The sequence below is a fragment of the Carcharodon carcharias genome, chromosome 4 (genome assembly GCF_017639515.1).
Source record: "Carcharodon carcharias isolate sCarCar2 chromosome 4, sCarCar2.pri, whole genome shotgun sequence".
Lineage (NCBI taxonomy): Eukaryota > Metazoa > Chordata > Chondrichthyes > Lamniformes > Lamnidae > Carcharodon > Carcharodon carcharias.
Genome location: NC_054470.1, coordinates 101107343 through 101129905, shown reverse-complemented (window position 1 = coordinate 101129905; position 22563 = coordinate 101107343). Strand labels below are relative to the sequence as shown.

The 22563-nt window shown below is 41.6% G+C and overlaps 1 protein-coding gene across 2 annotated transcripts in view; it reads left to right on the top strand.

Moving 5' to 3' along the window:
* Positions 1 to 675: 675 nt before the first annotated feature.
* LOC121277091 (neuronal acetylcholine receptor subunit beta-3-like) overlaps positions 676 to 22563 on the top strand; it is a 41892-nt gene continuing 20004 nt past the window's right edge. Inside the window, exons 1-4 of one of the 2 annotated variants that reach the window (XM_041186081.1) lie at positions 676 to 738; positions 11616 to 11767; positions 17301 to 17345; positions 18341 to 18450. In XM_041186081.1, coding sequence (XP_041042015.1) covers positions 684 to 738; positions 11616 to 11767; positions 17301 to 17345; positions 18341 to 18450 — 362 coding nt within the window. In that variant the 5' untranslated portion in view covers positions 676 to 683. Of the gene's footprint in view, positions 739 to 11615; positions 11768 to 13557; positions 13611 to 17300; positions 17346 to 18340; positions 18451 to 22563 lie in introns of those variants that run through there. The other variant, XM_041186082.1, reaches the window with a different exon arrangement.

Here is a 22563-nt window from a genome sequence, read left to right as displayed (position 1 = left end):
TTCTGTTTTTGCTTTACGCAGTCGCTACTGCACGGTACCAATTTCAATCGACACTATTCTGTAAAATGAATCATTATTAATTATTGTAATACCTCTCCTACACACAGACGCACACACACACAAACATATATACATATACAGGCAGTGTTCAATTTTACAGCATTAAGTAATGCATTATATTAACGTGTTAATGGGGTCTGATTATTTATATTGATAATTCAAGTGAAATTGTTGACTAATTTCGAGCTGTGTTAATGAATGATGCTATCCACCATCTGAACGGGGGAAGCAGCTCATGAATAATTCCGCCAAGTTTACGGTTAGATTCCCATGAACAGAACACGACGGCAATTAGGACCCAGGGTGTTGCTCTTGTCGTCCAGCGTGGCTGCAGGCCGAGGGAAATCGATGAAGTGCAATTTTCTCTCTCTCTCTCTCTCTCTCGGAGACTGGAAGATTCTCTTTTTTAAAAGACCAACCGTATAGCCCCAGCACTCCAACGCGATCTAGCCTGGATGTAACCTCCATGGGATGTTTGTCGACACATTTGTATCGCATGCTCTGCTCTATCTCCTTACCTACATGGGGTTCAGCGAAGTTGGCTCCAGTCTCTGTCTGAGGAAAGATTCAATGATTGTATCTCAAGGCTGAGAGTTTGGAGTCGCAGCCTTTCAAGAGGTGACATGCAGCTGCCACTAGCCCTGATTATGTGTGTTCTGTCCCTGCCTGGCACCACAGGTAAGATCCCATCTCTCTGTTGTTCAAGTGTCCAGACCGGAATCTGCATCTTGAAAACAAATTAGATGAAAAAATAGAATGTTCTAAACAAGACTCCCGGTCCTTTTAAGCGCCCCCGGTTAATAATTAAAGGACGAGCTGAAATGAATTAGACTTGGATAGAAGGTATGTAGACATTTACAGTATATGAGACAGACTTGTCTCGCAGAACTCGGTGTCTGAGCAGAAATCAACTCTGAAAGATGGAGAATTCTGTCAAAGCTTGTTTGGGAAATATTTACCTGGCTCACATACTCCCAATCGCTTCGCCGCCTTCACAGGCAGACTGTAATTGTGTATCGTTACTTCTGTGTCCAGTTAATCCCCTCCCAAGCTTTTTACTGCCGCGGGTGAGATTAATATTTACATTACATGCCTCAGAATTGTGGAGTTAATGTCAAGCGAGGTTGCCCCCTGAGAAGACCAGAAATTTCCAAGATAGGCGGGAGTAAAGGACGTCCTAAAGTGAAGTAAAGGAAATGCTCGTCCCAGGTGAAGGAAAGGCGGCACTTGGATTAAGGCAAAGGGTGATTGCAAACGAGAAAGAACTGGCTTTTTTTAAAAAAAGAAATCGGATTATAAAATTAAACTATGCAAGAGCACACAGGCTGAGGAGAAAAATTGTTTCCGTGCTCCACCATCTGGCTGCATCGTAATCTGATGATGTAAGAGCCATGTTCGCCAAGAATAACGACTTGCTTCATATGTTTCTACTATTCAGTCATCCCATAAAAACTACAGAATGGTGAATTTGGTGTACATGCTGGAAGGATAGTGCTATAGTATTCTGGAAATATCCAGTACAATTAAATATCTCCAATCATGAGTGGTAACTGATGGAATATAAATCCTTTATTTCCAGTTAGCAACAGTAACTGAAATAAAATAATGTTGCAATGTCTAACTCTATTCCTAGTCTACTTTCCTACTTTGCAGTTTTAAAATATATTAAATCATTGTAACTTGAAAAATTTCAATGCAACCACTCTGTGTTACTCAAATTAGACGATATTCAAAAAACCCGACATACTAAATAAACTAACATTGCAGAGTAAACATTTAAAGTATCTAGTTAAGAACAAATGGAATTTTATATGTAGGTCTGATAATTAAAACTTGGAATATTCATGATAAAAGCAACTAAATTAATTTAACACGTTGTCAATTTAATTTTTTAATACCGTATGACCAGGTAAGATACGATTTATTTGCCTGTCTTCAGTTAATGCTTGTAACAAATTTATATCATAGTTATTGTAGTTATACATTAATTTGAGAAATGTGCAGAAGTCCAGGTCTATGTAAAATATATGTACTTATGATGAAAAGCTGACCAAAATGGTTTCAAAAATTATTTCCTATTTTCCAATTTTCTCTTCGGACTTTCTGCACTTCTATGACTCCCTTAGCTTGTAGAATGGACTGAAGCCTTGTTCTTAACGATCTACCAATGGTACACAGATATGGCAGCATTCTTCCTCATTTTTTACCTTCACCAAATAGCTAAACCTTGTTCCATCTTGCGTTATTCCCCCATTGATAGCGAATATATTATTTGTTAATCCTTGGTTTAATTGTTTCAATATTTTGCAGTGGCTGACTGCATTATCCCTACCAAAGTCAGTGGTAGATAGATTAAAGTATCCAGATTCATAACAGTTGATTATATTTGATATATAACACATGAAATTTGGCATAACATTTTCAAAAAAATGGTTAATCAATATTTGGGGATTATTCTGTTGTTTTGAAATTGGAATAACTCCTTTCTTGCTTAGAAGTATTGTCTATAGAATGTAGAGTACAGGGACAGGCCATTTGGCCTAACTGGTTTATGCCAGTATTTTTATGCTCCATATGAGCATACCTCCCACCCTACATCATCTAACCTATCAACATAACCTTCTATTTGTTTTCTCCATTGTGTACCTATCCAGCTTTTACTTAAATGTATTTGTCTCAACTATTTCTGTGATAGTGGATTTAGGCATTACCCCATAATAATGATAATTTATGCTGCTTGACTTGAATTCAGGTGATAAAATATAATTGTCTCTGCTGTAACCTAATTTGAGATTTGAATTGAACACATCGGATGAGAAAAATAAAAAAAGAACTTGCAATTACATGACACTTTTCATGGCCATATAATGTCCAAAATGCTTTACAGCCAATTAAGTACTTTTGAAGTGTAGACATGATTGCAACATAGTCAGCTTAAATAAAGTTAGTATTTTATTAGTGGAACACTAAACTCATTTGTAACAGAGCAAATTCAAATCCTTTAACTCTTTAATTTATTGGCAACAGTTCTTGGCACTGCTTTTACAACAGGCAATCATAGTTGTACCAGAATTATGAACTTCAAAGTCTCTGATTAATAATGGTCAGCAAAAGTGAGAATTTTCAGAGAAATGGGGGTGTTTTCTTCTAAGAAAAGACTTCAGTGATAATTCTATTTTGATTCTACTTTCTTACCTTTCAGTTTTGAAATATATCGAATCATTGTAACTTGAAGAATTTCAACACAATCACTCTGTGTTATTCAAATTAGATTATATTCAAATACAACTAAAAAACTAAATGAACTAACACTGCATAGTAAATAATTAAAAGGTAATGGTTGCTAGCTCATCAGAAAGGTTAACTGATATCAAGGGTAAAAGTAAATGCTTTATGTAGATTGCAATTAAACAAATCATAAGGTGTCACAAGGTTTCTATTTCTTCTTGAAATCTCATAAACAGTAATCCTCACTACCATATCTACATCAATGATGAGGAACACCACATGTATCATAAGCATACAGCAGCCTTCCTATTGATGTCCATCATAATAACTGCCATTGGCCAAAAAACGTAACTTCATTAACTCAATATATATTATTTAAAAATACACTGAATGACTTAAACATGCCTTATGGTTCAAATGCCACTTGCAAATTATTGCCATGTTTTCTGGGTAATTTATGCTGCCATCAGAGATTATTGCCTACAAACGCTTAATGAGTTAACTTCAAACGTATTAGCCAAAGAATTTAACTCCCTGATAATTCTACTTTAAACCTGTGCCATGATTTCCCTGAGATAAAAACAAAAAAACTGCGGATGCTGGAAATCCAAAACAAAAACAGAATTACCTGGAAAAACTCAGTAGCTCTGGCAGCATCGGTGGAGAAGAAAAGAGTTGACGTTTTGAGTCCTCATGACCCTTCAACAGAACTAGGTGAAACCAAGGAAGGGGTGAAATATAAGCTGGTTTAAGGTGTGTGTGGGGGGGTGGGGGGTGGGGGGGTGGTGTTTGGGTGGGGGAGAGAAGTGGAGGGGGTGGTGAGGTTGTAGGGACAAACAAGCAGTGATAAAGCAGATCATCAAAAGATGTCACAGACAACAGAACAAAAGAACACATAGGTGTTGAAGTTGGTGATATTATCTAAACGAATGTGCTAATTAAGAATGGATGGTAGGGCACTCAAGGTATAGCTCTAGTGGGGGTGGGGGGAGCATAAAAGATTTAAAAATATTTAAAAATAATGGAAATAGGTGGGAAAAGAAAAATCTATATAATTTATTGGAAAAAACAAAAGGAAGGGGGAAGAAACAGAAAGGGGGTGGGGATGGAGGAGGGAGGTCAAGACCTAAAGTTGTTGAATTCAATATTCAGTCTGGAAGGCTGTAAAGTGCCTAGTTGGAAGATGAGGTGTTGTTCCTCCAGTTTGCGATGGGCTTCACTGGAACAATGCAGCAAGCCAAGGACAGACATGTGGCCAAGAGAGCAGGGTGGAGTGTTAAAATGGCAAGCGACAGGGAGGTTTGGGTCATTCTTGCGGACAGACCGCAGGTGTTCTGCAAAGCGGTCGCCCAGTTTACGTTTGGTCTCTCCAATGTAGAGGAGACCACATTGGGAGCAACAACTGCAGTAGACTAAGTTGGGGGAAGGTGAAGCAGCATTTCACTTGCATTTCCCCCAACTTAGTCTACTGCATTTGTTGCTCCCAATGTGGTCTCCTCTACATTGGAGAGACCAAACGTAAACTGGGCGACTGCTTTGCAGAACACCTGCGGTCTGTCCGCAAGAATGACCCAAACCTCCCTGTCGCTTGCCATTTCAACACTCCACCCTGCTCTCTTGGCCACATGTCTGTCCTTGGCTTGCTGCATTGTTCCAGTGAAGCCCAACGCAAACTGGAGGAACAACACCTCATCTTCCGACTAGGCACTTTACAGCCTTCCGGACTGAATATTGAATTCAACAACTTTAGGTAGGTCTTGACCTCCCTCCTCCTTCCCCACCCCCTTTCTGTTTCTTCCCCCTTCCTTCTGTTTTTTCCAATAAATTATATAGATTTTTCTTTTCTTACCTATTTCCATTATTTTTAAATATTTTTAAATCTTTTATGCTCCCCCCACCCCCACTAGAACTATACCTTGAGTGCCCTACCATCCATTCTTAATTAGCGCATTTGTTTAGATAATATCACCAACTTCAACACCTATGTGTTCTTTTGTTCTGTTGTCTATGACATCTTTTGATGATCTGCTTCTATCACTGCTTGTTTGTCCCTACAACCACACCACCCCCCTTCACTTCTCTCCCCCCACCCAAACACCCCCCCAACCCCCCCGCCCCCTGACACACACACACACACACATATTAAACCAGCTTATATTTCACCCCTTCCTTGGATTCACCTAGTTCTGTTGAAGGGTCATGAGGACTCAAAACGTCAACTCTTTTCTTCTCCGCCGATGCTGCCTGACCTGCTGAGTTTTTCCAGGTAATTCTGTTTTTGTCCATGATTTCCCTATTGTACACATTTGTCAGTCATTTAATAGTCTCTGTATTCATGTCATCAGCCTATCACGACCTGTGATCAGCGTTACTTCCTTTTTGCTTCTTTTATGAGCATTATTTTTATTGAAACTCTGAGATAAATATACTCAAAATTGTAGGCAGCAAAGAGTGACTATAAATCTGCAAGATAGGTTAGCTAGTACTTATAAATAATACAATACTAGTAGTTAATACTAACTTTTGAAAAAAGGTGATAGACCAAAGTCAGATCAATTATATTTCCCTTAATTTTGCATCAAAATCAGGTAATATTATGAAATTCATCATTGTGAGTAAATGATGACTAACTCTGTTAACATTCTAACAAATGATATCCAACACAGCCTCCGAATGAGGAAATCCCTGGTTGTGAATCCTATTGGCATCTCAGGTAAGCATTGGAAAGCCTTACAGTGCAGTGTACTTCGACTGTCTACGTAGATTTTCAATAGCCCTTCGACAAAGTTCAAGCAATATCATACCTATACCTCCATGCCCAAATCCCCACAATACTCAAGATTATGATGAAGTAGTGACCTCATCTTTATAATAAACTATCTCACTTCCCTTTCCTTCAACAGCCTCCTTTTAACATTCATTGGAAGGAACATACAGATTTTCACACCTCAGAGACTGATTATCCGTATAACTGTTAAGTCTTCACCTCTTCTCTCCTCTCCTCAATCCTCATTCCATTCTCAATCCATGATTAATTCATTAGCCATTCCACAAAACTCTCCCTCAGCTTCCTTCCACCACCCCCTCCCAACCATTATTAGATGCATTTCCCCCATTAGACAGTTGGGTCCAATTAACAGTTTGTGAAGCAATTTGAAAGGTTTCTTAGAAATCAAATAAAAATGCTGTGGAATAATTTTCCCCAAGGGCTTTTAGGAATTTAAGAACCTCATGTTAAAATGCTAATTTAGCCTATATTTTGCACAAGATGCCATCTTGTAAAGGAGTTGAAGCTTGCATGAGGAATGGCTGTCAAAGAATCATTAAGCAGTTGATTGTCTGCTAGTGCTTATTAAGGAGGCAGCACAGTATCTTTGTAGCTGATGCTTAACCTAACACCCTCTCCTAACTGCGCCCATGGAAAGTAAACAAGTCATTGTAGCAGATTTTGAGCACTATTAAAGGTTTATCACCTTTTACTGTTCATTTGCTGCTGGAGATTTGAAGATAACTTGTGAAACACAGAATGAGGCTTTCTGAGACACTTTGTCGCGACTTCGCTGACACTTATTCTGCAAATTCTCTGAAGACTTCAACTAAAAAGAGTGAGTGCTGTGCTACTCTACATTTTACACTCCTTCCAGGAGTCACCAGAAAACAGGTCATGGGCATCACCCCTTTGTCTGCAGCAGGAATGGGAGGAGAGCATGAGGCCAGGCAGATCTGCACCAGCCGCTGGAGGGGAGAGGGACAGTGGGACAAGAGGGTAAGGTGAACAGCTTCCCAACCCCCCTTCCCCATGAGTACAGGACTTCCCTCATTCTCCGGACTTCTTCCAGCAGAACCTCCAGTGCCTCATCTGAGAACCCATGTGCACTCTCAACCAAACACTGAACCATCTCAAAATGTGCTGCTGTGTGTCCACCAACATACTGCCCTCAGTGCAAATAGGTGCAAGGAGCCCACATAGGCTGCTCCACGAAAACTGATTCTAACCTGGAAATGAGTTCTAAACCTGCAGGTGTCTAGTTTAGTATGTCCGGGCAAATTCAAAACCTAATAGTCAGCAAATAGGATCAACATTACATGCTAAAACCAAACTTTCAAACAGGCATGTCTCATTAGCATGACATCCCTTTAGCTCTCGTTTACACTTTCACCAAAAACAATCCCCTAAATTAAGGCAACTTCTTATGTGTTAAGAATAGTGATGAAATAGCTAAGGATGAAATTGAAAGAGATCTAAAAGTTGTCTAGGCTTCAGCTCTTAATTTCTTTGCGTTCTTCATCACAGTGTTCAACTATTTCATAAACATGTGATTTTTATCTCTTTTGTCCTCTCTGAGCATCCGTTCCATTTGTTCTTCATGATTCATATGAGGAACATTTTGATTTAAAGTTGCCTTTTTGCCAGTTTGAATCTGTTGATCATGGTTCAACTTTAGGTAGTGTGCCTGATTTACCTTTTCCATATTACATGCTATTTTCTTTGGCTGTATGGATTCACTTTTAAATGTCTTTTTTTAAATGTTAAAAAGCACAGCTTTCTTCAATCTTTCTCAATTAAGTGCTCAACAATGTTATTCGTCCCTACAAAGCTTCCAGGATTTGAATCTCTTACTTGGGCTGCAATGGCCAAAACTGGACACAACACTCAAGGAACAATACGATCACGGAACTGAATAGATTTAAATTATCTTTCACTTGTCCATTGTTTATTTGCCTAGGCAGGTATTCTGCTTATATTAATCTTCTTATTCATTCATGGGATGGGAACATTGTTGGCAAGGTCAGCATTTATTGCCTAACCCTAAGTGCCTTTAATTCAATGACTTGCAGAGGACAGTTAAGGGCCATAACCTCTGACTAGGAAAGTGCTGGCCTGCAGGAATTGGAAGCAACGAAAAACCATTTACCTGGTCTTGAAAATTACGTTGACACTTCCGAGATCGGGGGTGCAGGTCGGTCGGAGTGGCGGGGAGGGTGGGGGGCAGCCAGAGGTCTGTGGGTGTTGTTAGGTGAGGGTTGTCTGAGGCCCAGGGGGTGGGGTCCAGAGTCCAGGGGGCTGGGTGGGAGTCAGAGGTCCAGGGGTGTTGGTGGCCCAGGGAGCTTCGTGTGGCAGGGGTGGGGTCCGAGGTCCGGGGCAGTGTCATGAGGGGGCAGAGGTCAGAGGACCGGGGGAGGTCTTGGACGGGTGTTGGAGATCCGGGGGGGTGGCTGTGGAGGGTCCGAAGTTTGGGGCAGATTTGGGCGGGTGTCCAATATCTGGGGAGGGCGGGTGGGAGTCAGAGGTCTGGTCGGGGATCTGTGGTCAAGGGGCATGGGTGGATGGGGATAAGGAGGGGGGCCGGGGAGGTGGAGGGACTCCCGTGAAAGGAGGAAGGTTATGGAGTGTGGGGTAGTCCCATGGGGTCGGTCTGGGTCTGTACAATAGTTACTCAGAAGTTAGAAGAGGTCTTAATTCTTCTAACCTTTTCTGAGTGACTATTGTTAAAACCCTGGCGGAATCATCCTATGTTTATGATTTAAACCTCATTTTTGAATGGTTCCCAGCACAATTGTCCAGGGGATGTGTGCACTTGTGGGCAATTGCCATGCAAACCCTTACCTGGGAACTTCCCAGAAAGATTCCACAGCGCATCTTTGGGGTACCCCCCCAAAATCCGACACTGGGGAGCTCAGAAGTTACAGGCCAGTAATGCTGTGAGTCTGAAGTCGCATATGGGCCAGACCAGGTAAGAGATGGCAGATTTATTTTCTTAAAGGACATTGGTGAAGCAAATGCAATTTCACAGCAACCCAGTAGTCACATGGCCACCATTACTGATATCAGCTTTTTATTCCAAAATTAGATTTGTTATCAAAAAATTGCATTTTTAATTCCCCAAGAAACATAACCACTGTGCCACTATTCTCTACAATGGATTGCAATGATAAAATATATTAAATATCAATGGGGCCAAATGTCCAAGGGTTACAATACTGCTAATTATGCCAGTCTTCAAATGTAAGAACCTCTGACAACATTGTACCTGAAAAAGCTATACTAGCATTTCTTCTACTATATAAAGTCCAGTTTAAACCAATAATGATTTAAGTTTAAGGTCAAAATACTGCGGATGCTGGAAATCTGAAACAAAAACAAAAAGTGCTGGAAGAACTCAGCAGGCCTGACAGCAGCTGTGGAGAGAAATACAGACCATACGGACTCGAGACACTGGCCAGGATTTTCCCCTGGCCGATTTGGGAGTGGGGCCTGCTAGCCAAGGGGAAAAGGACGCGGGATGATGCCTGGAGGAATCCCTGATGTCATCCCGGTCCCTTTAAATTTTTAGGAGGGTGGGCGGACAGCGAAATCAGCTGTCCGCCCACCGACCTGTCAATGGCCAATTGAGGCCATTGACAGGATAATTAAGATAATTATAGACTTGCCCGTCCAAGCTTAAGGCTGGTGAGCAGGCTAGGAGCCCACTCCTGGAGCCCAGGATGAAGTTTCATGTCTGTCTTTTTAAAATGTAATAAATTTTAAGTGTTTATTATTAACATGTCCCATCTCGTGTGACATTGTCAAATGAGGGAGACATGTTAATAATTTTAATATTTTTCTATTTTTAGACTTTACTTACTTCTCATGAATCTCCCTGAGACAGCACTTTGCCTCAGGGAGCAGTGCACTCTTTCACATAGCGCTTCCTGTCAGGCAGGTTGCTGGGTGGGCCCTAATTGGCCCGCCCACTCAAAATGATGGCGGGCCTCATTTTGGTGGCAGGGGTCGGCTGTCTGCTTGCCGCCGAACCGGTGGGGCCTGCACACCAACAGAGGGCAAAATTCTACCCATTAACTCTGTCTTTCTCTCCACGGATGCTGCCAGACCTGTTGAGTTTTTCCAGCACTTTGTATTGTATGAGTTAAGTTTGTTTACTTTTCAATCAATGCAGGCCCAGACTGAATGACACCATCTAATGTTGTGGATTGACTGCATTTGCACTGATTTGGAATTGTTCAAACAATGTGAACGAGTCATAATTTGGCCCAAGTTTTAAAAAGCCATTATATCATTAGTCCATGCGATCATGTCACTTTATCCATCATTGATCATTCTCCCAAATAAAGTGCCAGCCTTAGTGGTGAGAAAATATGAAACCAGGCAGATATGTTCTTTCACAATTTTATTTATGGAAAGAAACAGAGGGAAATATAAAGAAAATTATATTATGCAGGTGGTGGAAATAGATGCAATAGTGTTGTTCTAAAGGGACTTGGATAACAACTTGGAAAGGAAAAATAATTGCAGGACCATAGGGTAAAAGAGAGGACAGGGGATTAATTGGATCACATTTTCAAAGAATGACTTCCTATTGTTTTGTTTGGTTCTATGAGAAATTACTTCAACTTTGGTTTAATCTTAACATATCCAGCTCTGGTCTTATTTCAGAAATGTAAATGGTAATTTTAACAGATACTTCTGCCAGCAAGTAGTCTTGCTGTCTGGGAGTAAAGCTTAATAAAATTACCTATGTTGTTTTTATAAAAATAGTCCTAACCTTGAATCATGCATTTTTTCCCAACCGTTAGGTGTATATTAGAATAAATTTTAAGGGAGAAGAATGAATCATAAATCATCTTTTTGCATTTTAAATTTTAGTTTTAGACTTTATGGGAATCTTTTAAACTTTAACATAGAATTTCAGAAGTTGTCCTAATTTCTCAGACAACTTGCAAGACAAGAAGACATTTTGAGAAATAATATATTGACATCTAAGTGATATTAAAACTAGAAGTTACTTTTAGAAGTAATGGTGGAAGAAAGAATTACCACCAACATCTGTCTTCTATTGCAGCACAGGCATGGCTGAAATCCATCTTGTTCAGTAATGCAAAACAGACAATAGCAAATTTGTAGCATGTCATACAAGCTGCCAAATTTTCTTTTTCATTGGTTAGAACCAGGGGCATGTAAGGGAAAGTAGTTTTGTTCCGAAAGTGATGATCAAAATATCGCAAAGCCAGATCATCTTTGGGGGGTCAGGAAGCTGGAGAGGATTGAAATGGTTACCTTACACACTATTGTCTCGACAATAGCTTCAACAATACCTATTCCGAGGGCGCTGCTATGCTTGGACATTTTTAGCTCTGCTCCACTCTATCCCGAGAAACCCAAAGGTCAGGGTAAAGGGGACCGACATGCAGCAAAACCACCAGCCATCCTCTTTTAACAGACCTTTGTTTGAGGAACATGAGCGATTCCATAGGGCAACAGTCACATTGGTTGGTCAATTTTCTTTTCTGCAGAAGGTCTCATTTTTACAATTTTTACATTGTTCCAGCTGCCAGAACAATTAAGTTGCTTGCTGAGATAGAGGACATCCTGCTAAAAAACTTGTTTCAAGGATACCAGAAATGGGTGAGGCCAGTTAGAAACTCCAACGATACAATAAAAGTGAAGTTTGGACTTGAAATCTCCCAGCTGGTGGATGTGGTGAGTGAATCAATGAGATGGTATTTTCAGAAAGTGATGTAATCTCATTTTAACTGAAAGTCAAAGTTTTTTTTAAACAAGTGCTTTCATTTTGTTGACTTTAATTGGCAAATTATGGGCTGTGAATGTAATGATTCCAATTTTGCAACATGATCAACATTAACTGAAATCTATACATTAATGCATGACTATCAACATAAATAATTGCATCCTTTATTACAGAATGTAACTTGTATATTGCAGGTCATATACACTAGCCTCAATTTTGCAATCCAGGGGCAACTAGGGTTGTGTACACTCGTGATGCAGGTATATTCATGTTAGAGTGTGGGCTGTGTCAATTATTTGAAATTTTCATTTGTCCAGCCTTCCTACACATGTACAAAATGCACAGAAAGTCAGGCCTACAACATGGTAGCCTACAACATAGTGGTGTGTTACAGTTCGCTCAACAAGCCTGAATTGCTGTAGCAATATACATTTTTATATGCATGTTGTGGTCTGGAGCAGTGGTCTGCAGATGATCAAGAAGGCAGATCACCAACACCTTCTCAAAGGTAACTAGGAACAGTCAATAAATGCTGGCCCAGCCAGCGAAGACCACATCCCATGAATGAATTTTTTAAAATGGATAATGACAGCAGAGGTTCCAATGTTCTTTCCATCACATGGATGATCAGGAACCTCTCCTGCTCTTATCATTGGTGTGTGTTGGAAGATACTCAACCTGTTTGGCTGTGTTATAGACATACTGTCCTTGCAAATCAAGTCCTGGGGTGGGACTTGAACCCAGAGGCTCTGGTTCAGAGATAGGGATGCTACCCACTGCAGCACAAAACCTCCTGATAACTAATTGCCAGTAACTAAATCCAGCCATTTTAAGGGATAATGTTGGCCTTTAAATGGGGAATATTTTTATTCTAATATAAAAGCAAAATATAGCAGATGTTGGAAATCTGAAATAAAAACAGAAAATGCTGGAAAAACTCAGCAGGCCTGTCAACATCTGTGGAGAGAGAAACAGAGTGGCACTGAAGAAAAGTCATATGGACTCGAAACGTTAACTCAGCATTCTAATTCTGTCAGAGCCAATGATACTTGTCAGAAAGCATAGCTCCAATGACAATGCAGCCATTGCAGCAAAGAACGGTGGTTACCTTGTGGGGCAGAAAGCCATCCTCCTGTAAAGGTGGCAAGCTAAATCCACACATAAGGAGATGGCACGGCAGTTTAACAAGGTTTTGAAGATCTGGAGCACCCAAGTAAAAAATTGGAAGAGGTTTTCAGACATGCAGTGAAGTACAAAGGTAAGTGGACTCACTTTCACATACTTGCTAACCCTTTCTTCAGAACACATATGTCAAACAGGGTTTAAGTGCAGTTTTGCGTTTCCTTAATTCTCTTTACTTTTCTGCTTAAGGGCTATCAGTAGAAGAACACATGAGTCAGTGGGCCTGAAACTAGTAAGAATCTCACTACATGACAAAATGACTTGAAATTTCTTCCTGAAAAAAGTGCTGGAAGACATTATCAAGACTGAGTTTAGTGACACCATCCAGCAAGTATCCTTTTTCTGCAACCTTTTCTGTGCTTCTTGTCTTCCTTTTCCCCTGGGGCTCCACTTAGCAAGTAACTGTAATGCCTTAAGTTCTTAGCTCTCTTTAAGACAATGCCTTGAGGGTACATTCTATCTGTCTGTCCTTTCCTCTCCTTGTAGATTCTTCTGATGCAAGCGTCCAGAATACAGTGGCACCGTGGTCTCTGGCACATCACAGCATGTTGCGTCAAGCACTCCTCTTGCCTCAGCAACAGCCCAGCTACTACACCCTGGAACGGGCAATTAGTGAGTTCGCTGACTTATGGTTCTAACACTTGGAACATTTGGAAAGAGCAGAGATGGCAGGCTTCACCAAAACTGGAGGGATCCACCAACTGGCCACTGTGTGCCAAAGTTATGCACTGGAGTTAACATAAAGAGGACTGGTAGCTATGTGGGCTTAACCTATGATGTTTTTCACACTTTAAAGACTGCCAGTTGGTAAAACATCAGTGCCCTACCCACCAACCTTATCACCAGAAATGATAGAGGCATTCCCACCTGTAAAACTGGCATCAGTAGCTAGCATTATACAACTGCAGACTAGCTTTAACAGTTGTCCCTGATAATGTACCCTGATCAATGAAAGTATATTAAAATATTTTACATCTTATAAAATATCTTATAAAGATATTTTGACCAGTATTGTCCTTATTGATCCCAATACAGTTGCCTGAACTTTTTCAGACAACATTTGTGCTCCCTTCCCCATCTGCTCATGTGATGCTTGGAGTTTTTTCTGCAAGCTGAGATAGAATAAAGTTGGAAAAATCAAACTCATGCATAGATTTTTTTGAGGCACAAGATTTGTTCTCCATCCTTAATTGCCCTTGAAAAGATGGTGATGATTTTCCTTCTTGAATGCAACTGAGTGGCTTGCTGGTCCATTTCAGAGGGCAATTAAGCGTCAACCACATTGATATGGATCTGGAGTCACAGTAATGGAGTAAGAACAGCAGATTTCCTTCCCTAAAGGACATTAGTAAACCAGAAGGGTTTTTACAACAATCTGGTGATTGCATGATTACGGTCACTGACTCTCATTTCTTTGCTGCGAACAATCCAAAAAAAGACATATACAGCAATGCAGCTATAATTCCACAGGATATGAGAAATAAGGGCACCGTTAAAAAGCAGGTACTAGGTCGGGAAACATATACATGCAGCATGATCTCAGCAGACCTGAGCTATGCTGCCAAATCCACACTACCATCTAGTCAGGAGATAAAGTTGTACAAGTATATATTTGCAACACATACCTCATTTAATTCCAAGGACATTGATAAATGTATCAGTATTTTTCAATAATCTAAATATTTTATGATGAAGAGTATAATCATGTTTCTACTCTCAATATAAAATCATTAACTGAATGGGGAATGGAACTTTTTGTGTGTGCAGTGCTAGTTTAGCATGACATCAGTGACACAAAGCAAGGATGTCTTGTACAAATTTTTTTTAGTTACAATCTTTTGGGATATGAACCTTCTAGCTCATTTGGCATTTGTTGCTCATCCCTAGATGTCTTTGAGTAGGTGATTGTGATCCTTCTTAAACCATTCCAGTTCACGTGGTCAAAGTGCTGTTAGATTGAAAGTTTCAGGTTGTTTGACCCACTGACGATGTCCCGTTCAGGAAGAACAGGATTTAGGAGGGAACCTGGAGGTGATAGTGTTGCCATGTACCTGACTCCCTTGTCCTTCTTGGTGGTGAAGGTCATGGGCTTGGAAAAGTGGCCTGGAAGAATTCAGGCCTGTAAATGAAGAGTTTTGTGGATGCCAACCTGAGATTATTTCTACTGTATAGCTGAGGCCTCTGTGTTCAGTTGCTCATCCACCAAATGCACTTCAAAAAAGTGAGGATTTTGGAAAGACAACAGGCCATAGGAACTGGGGTGGAAGTTGCTGCAGATTTGGAGAAGGAAGCAGCAGCGACAGCAGAACATGGCAGGAGCCATAGCAGAACAATAATAGAAGGGACAGTAAATGCATACAACACAAAGAGGTGTACAAGAGCTGGCATATAGCCCATACAATAAATGCTCCATTCTGTGGTCTGAAGTGAAGGGTAGGCAGTGTGATAAGTCAGCAGAGGCACCTGTGTAACTGTACCCAAGCAAGAATTAGCATTTTCAGGAATGGGAGAGGGAAACACTCTTTCAGAAATCTGGCCCTGAATTTTATGCTCCCCCCGCTGGTGCTTTGTAGGCAGGAGGTGAGCATACAATTCCTTGGATGAGCTTTCTGCTGGGTTCCCGCCCACCCCAACCTCTCTGCAATTTTACACAGGGGCAGGCAAGACCTCAGATGGGCCTTCTGCCCTTGCTCCAGTTGAGGCCCTTAAGTTGCCAATTATTGACCACTTAGAGGCCGTTTCCTACCCAGTCTCAATTTTTAGGCTAGTGGGAGATGTTCCTGGGCACAGAAAAGCCCAAAAATAACCAGGTTCAGGCCTCGGGTGGGAAGGGGGAAGCGGCTCCATCAGAAGACCCCTTTTAACTTCGGACACCACAGCACCCCCCCACCCCCCCACCACCCACCCCTACCCCCCACCCTCCACACCCCCGCCAGTGGATGTGTTCCTCGCTGACTCTTCGGATGACAGGTTGGGAAACCCCACCATCCAAAATATCCTGGCCATGAACTCCAAAAATTGTCTTTTAAAGATCCTTTGATTAAAAGCTTTATGGGCAGGATATTACCGTTGGCGAGCGGGGGCGGTGCCTGCTTGCTGATGCATAAAATGACGCGCGGTGACGTCAGGCAGAACTCCCGATGTCACCGCGCCCCATTTAAATTTTCAGGAAGACAGGGGCACAGCAAAATCAGCTGTGCGCCCACAGGCAGGATGAGGTTTCATGTAGGGTTGCAAAAATTTTAATAAAGCTTTCTTGGAAATTATGAACATGTCACAACTCATGTGACATTGTCACATGAGGGAACATGTAAGGGAATTTTTTTTTCTATTTTTAATATTTTTAAAAGTAGAGATGATCTCCCTGAGGCAGCACTTAGCCTCAGGGAGATGAGTGCGCTTTTTCGTGCGCATGCGCGAAAGAGTGCACTCTCGATTTTAGGCATTCCCCCCTGCCCGCACAGGGAGTGCATAGCGCTTCCCTGCGGGCGTCATGCTGGGCAGGCCTTGATTGGCCCGCCCACATAAAATGGTGGCACGCCTCCAATCGGGGGCGCTGATTGGAAGCGCGCCCACACATGCCCGCCCATCAACTTCCCCCCCGACACGGGGACAATTCTGCCCTATGAGTGTGCGAACGCAGTGCTGTAATGTTGTAGACTCCCTTCAAACAGATTAAAGAAACAGAGATTAGGCCAATCTCTCAACCACTTGCATCCTGGAATTTAAAATAATCAGGTCTCATAATTTTTGGCAACTGACCTTGACTTAGTGTGACAGTGTAAAAATAAGTGATGGCAAGCTAGCAGCTATTTTACATTACTCCATTTTGTTAAACCTTTCATTGATGTGCATTTGTACCTAAAATAACAGCCAAGTTGAAGACACACCATGAAGGACCACAAACAAATGTGATTGGCGAAATCTCAACATAGTACTCGATTTGACCTGGGGGCATGGCCAGTTTTGTGGACAGAGAGGGTTTTAGGCACAACATTTTTTAAAGCCAACACAAAAGAAACTCAATTCACACTGGTTATAACTTGCACTTGAAATTTCCTGATCTCTTATGCTGGTTAGGCTGATTTTCATCGAAACGCAAACTAGCAGCAACTACCTCCCTATATCTTGCTCCTATTTTTTAGATTAACTCTTCACATCCAAATTGCATTACACAAATTGTCTTGGAACAAAGTCAAAAGAAATAATACTCATTTTAAAGCTTTTGCTCAAGTTGCATGCTTTTTTTTGAAAAGCAGTGTCTGGTTTCTGCTGCATCCACCAGTGTTTCTCTTCTTACAGGATGAAAAGAATCAGTTGATGACTACGAATGTTTGGTTAAAGCAGGTGAGGAGATCATTCCATGGCTTCATGTTAATTCTGACTCTAATGGGCAATCAGGTATGATTCAGTGACACAGTTCATTCCTGTTGTTAGGCTGGAGAAATGGGAACTTCTCTTAGACGTTCAGTCAATAGCAGTTAAATTAAATATTCAAGCTGCTTTTCTCAACACAAAGAAGCATTGGAAGTATTAGTCCTTCTCTGCAGCCACTCACCTGGTGATCTTTGGCGGTCTTTGTTAAATCTGTTGCACTACCTGCCTCTTCACCTCTACTTCCAGGTTGCTTGGTCATGGATGTTACCAATGTTGGAATTTAATGTTAAATGTTCTCCACATGTTTCCATTGAGTGAAAGAAAGTAAGGATGTATAATGAAGAATCAAAGCTACCACAACATCCATAATGCAAGTGGAAGGCCTCTACTGCAACCAAAAGACCTATAGTTTTAACTGAACTAATATCTCCAAAGCTTTTCCCATTTTTGCAGGGAAATGCTTGATCATTATTTCACAGCTGTTCCTGGCACATTTGAAATCATAAATGGTTAACATATTCATACATAATTCCCTTCTGCATTATTTTATGGTCTCAAAGCCCATTTAAAGTAATAAAGATTAGCAATTATATTACATTCGCTCATAAAAGAATTTTATGCAAACACATTAATCAAGGGTAAGCTTAACGCTGGATGAAAAATTATAGATGCCGATTTGTACCTTGTCATTCTGTGGTGGAATGTACTGGGCTCTAAATCAGACTAGTCTTCAAGCTCAGAATTATTGTCTTTAACAAAAAAAAATGACAAACACAGTTCTATCTGCTGATGCACTGCACTTCAGTATCTATGTCTATCAACTGATGTATTGAACGTGTCATTTTGTTATTTTCAATGTTAATTTGCCATTATGAATTTATGACACTCAACATGCTTAAATTTTTTTGTCTCTATTCTTATATGACACTGTCATGTAGTAACATGATTACCCTTTTATATTGTAGGAGTGGAATGACTACAAGCTGAGCTGGAATCCAGATGACTATGGTGGCATTAACACAATCAGAGTACCATCTGAGTCCATCTGGCTGCCTGACATTGTATTATATGAAAAGTAGGCGTTTATGGTTCTACATTTCTCTATCTGCTGAAAAAAGAAAGTATTGATAAATCTGTTCTGTTAAGATTAAGTGAAATCAGTTGTGAGCTGACTTATGTGGAGCATGGGCACCAGCATAGACCAATTGGGTCGAATATCTTTTGCTATGCTGTATATTCTAGGTAATTCTATACTATCCATCTGGGTTGTATTTCTTCTAAGATTAGACAACATTGTAAGCAGATCTTTTATAGCTTCTCATCTTCCCTTTCTAACAGCACTGCGGGCTGCACCAAGGACTGTAATGGTTCAAGACGGCACCTCACCACCATCTTTTCAAGGGCAGTTAGCGATGGGCAATAAATGCTGGCCTAGCCGGCGATGCTCACATCCTGTGAAATAATACATTTTTAAAAATGCATAAATGCAACTTACTTGGCATTAGTTTCTAAATTGGCAATCTCACTTATGGGCTGCAAGAATGTCGCTTAAGAATATATGAAGTAGGAGCAGGAGTAGGCCACTCGGCCTTTAAGCCTGCTCCACCATTCAATAATATCATGGCTGATCTGATTGTAAATTCAACCCCACATTCCTGCCTACCCCCGATAGCCTTTCTCCCCCTTGTTAATCAATAATTTAATTGCTTTAAAAATATTCAAAGGCTCTGCTTCTGCTGCCTTTTGAGGAAGACTCAAAGACCCTCTGAGAGAAAAATTTTCTCTTCATCTCTGTCTTAAATGAGTGACCCCTTGTTTTTGAAGAGATATGAAAATGTTGCACCATTATAGTCAGGGTGTCCTGAAATCAACTGAGCCAGAGTAGCGGGAGCCTAAGTCCATATCTGGTGACATTGAATCAAACCTGGCAATGTTTAAAGGTGACACTGCATGTGTGAAAGGGAAAATGTTCCACCCCCCCAGCAATAAGTCCTTATCTTAATGAACACAAACTAGATTTTTAAAAATCTAACTGATCTGTCAAGGATAGCCACATATTCATATGTAATTTAATAATCAACTTAGATATGTGCATTTCTCCAGGATCTTCCCGAGTGCTTAATTTTCTCATTCCAAAGTAATCCCAGATACAATAAAAAGAATTACCAATTTTCATTTCTACAAATAAAAGTAGAACAGGGTTTAGAATAATAATGATTCAAGTGATTGCATCACTTGACAGCATTAGTTCTCTCAAACCCTCTCTATAACAATATCTGTGGGAAGTTTCACACACTGTACACTGTAGCACAACTCAAACCTTTCTAGCCCATGTTATTGTGAGCTCTTAAACCCCCTGGGATACTTGCCCTCAAAGTCCATCAGCATTTCTCTTTTGACACATCAGTTTAGATACTGTCCAAAAGGTGTTTAGGTTTATCTATGCCTCCTTCAATTCAAGTCATACAACTAGCTTCTCTAGTGGAAGTGTTTGCATGCGCTAAAGTAAAAAACCCCAATTACAGACCCAAATCCAGAAACATTAACACTTAAAGTATCCCCTGCCCCAAACACATATACACACACACAAACACACATGCACACAGGAAATGGGCTGCAGCAGTTCAAAAAGGCAGCTCATCACCACCTTCTCAAGGGCAGCTAGGGATGGGCAATAAATGCTGGCCCAGCCAGCAAAGCCCACATCCCGTGAATGAATAATTTTTTAAAACGTGTTCTGGATTGAAAATACTTCAACCACTTGTGAATATATCAAATCAACTGTACATCCATGTTTGTACATCTGGTTACGTGGCATAATAAATAATGTAGATGGAAAAAGTTGCAAAGGGATATTGATAGATTAAGTGAGGGCAAAACTGTGGCAGATGCAGTTGAATGTGAGGAAGTGGTGGGTCTTCCACTTTGGATCCAGGAAAGATCATTCAGAGTATTTCTAAATGGTGAGTATTAGGGAACTGAGGTGAAGCAGCGAGATATAGGGGTCCAAGTTAAGAAAGCTAGTGGATAGCTATAAAAAATAGATTGAAAGGCTAATAGAATGCTGGCTTTTATCCCAAGGAGGCTGGGATACAAGCGAATGGAAATTATGTTACAGTTACATACAGCTCTAGTTGGACCCCATTTAGAATACTCTGTTTGGCTCTGGGCATTGCATTTCAGGCAGGTTTTATTGACCTTGGAGCGGATGCAAAGTGGATTCACCAGAATGATACCAAGAGAAAAGGCTTAGTTCCTGAGAACAGGTTGCATAGACTCAGCTTGTATACCCTTGAATATAGAAGATTAAGAGGTGCTTCTAATTTTGGAATTTAATATGATGAAAAAAGTATTAGTGCTGATAGGGAGAAACTATTTTGTCTAATGGGTGAGTCCAGAAGGAGGGGCATACTTTAAAATTAGAGCTGGGCTCTCCAGAGATGATGGATGGAATCTTGTCCACTTGGTCCTTGCCAGAGCGGTATTTTCAGATCAGTAACCCAATTTCCTAATGGGCGGACTTTGCTGAGGCTCTTTCCCCAAACTATTAGACCACCTCCTCTGATACCCCAACAAATTCAGGAGGGCAAGCAGGTAGATATGTCCATTCTGACAAAGTAACAATTTCTAATGAAGGGGACTATGGCATGAATTGCAAAGGCTCACCAGCACTTGGATTCTGAGGCTCCAGCAACCACAGGAATGGAGAGGAAAGCTGGGAAGGCTGCATCCTGGGGCTCTGTCTCTTACCTAGATGTCTCACTGCAGGACCTGAGGGGCTGCAGTGAGTTGGGAACAGGGGAAGAGGGAAACCTCTCCAACCAAGCAGGCATGGATACAACGGTTGAAGAAGTCAGCAGCAGTAATGTATTCCCTCCAACCTGGAGTCTGTGCCCCAAGATGATACAGGACCTCAGGAGGGCATGACAGGTAAGTGGCATAATACTTTCATGTGCCAAGCCCCAAACTCAGACTTTCCCATCCTCCTCCTGGAGAGCATTTCTCAGGTCAACACCACACATTCCCATCTCTGCAGCACCTCACACCCCTATCAGAGTAGACAACACTCACACTGATCCTCAGCTTATTGCCCTCCTACCCATGACTCATGGTTATCCTTCAGAAATGGTTTACTTCTCTCCTCCTCACAAAAGCCATCATGAACACTCGCACCTCTCTGCTTTGCAAGAGAAGAGAGCACATTAAATGGCTAGAGGCAGGGACCCTGAGCGGGCAGTGTAGGATGGGGGAATGGGTGTGTGCTGGGTGGTGGGAATGGCCCTAAAGTGACAGGCACCTTGACAGCCACTCGCAATGCCCATCTGCTCTGCCCACCTGCTCTGCTGGAAGAAGACCTTATTCCAGAACGCTGCAGATGTCAGCCACAATCTACCATAGAGCCTGAGTCTCCTGAGGCATTGTCTCTCAGACATGTTGAAAGAGCTTATTCTCTGCTTCTAGACCAACTGTTGGGGATCTCGTCTCCTTCCAACTGGATCTCTGTTGTCCATTCCCTCTGTCCTGTGGAGGGGCATATGATTGAGGAAGAGGCAGCTGGTGCTGCTGCTGGTGTTGCTCCTGAAACTGTTAGAGCTGCTGGCAGCGGTGTGGCCTCTGCTCTTGACCCTCAACTGAGGTGGATTTCTCTCTCCATTACCTCAATTGCTTCCCCTCCCCAGACCCACGGGGGTTCACCACAGGATTTGGACTTCGCCTCATGGCCACCTGGAGAGGGAGGGCTGACACTGAGGCCCCAGCACACATGCACTGGAAGCCACCTTTTATTTGGCTGGCAAAATTCTGCCCAATGTCAGGAAGCACTTCTTCACACAGAAGGTAATGGTAATCTGGAATTCATTCCTCAAAAGTATGCTACATTTGGTCAATTAAAAATATCTAAGCAGAGGTTCATAGGGCTGGATTTTACTGTTGGCGAGCGGGGATGGGGCCTGCTCGCTGATGCATAAACTGACACTTGGTGACATCGGGCGGAACTCCCGATGTCACCGTGCCCCATTTAAATTTTCGGGAAGACTGGGGCGCAGCAAAATCAGCTGTGTGGCCGCTGACCTGTCAATGGCCAATTGAAGCCATTGACAGGGTCAATTAAAGTAATTAGTGGACCTGCCCGTCCAACCTTAAGGTTGGCGGGCAGGCCAGGAGCCCCAGCGGGAAGTAGAAAAAACAT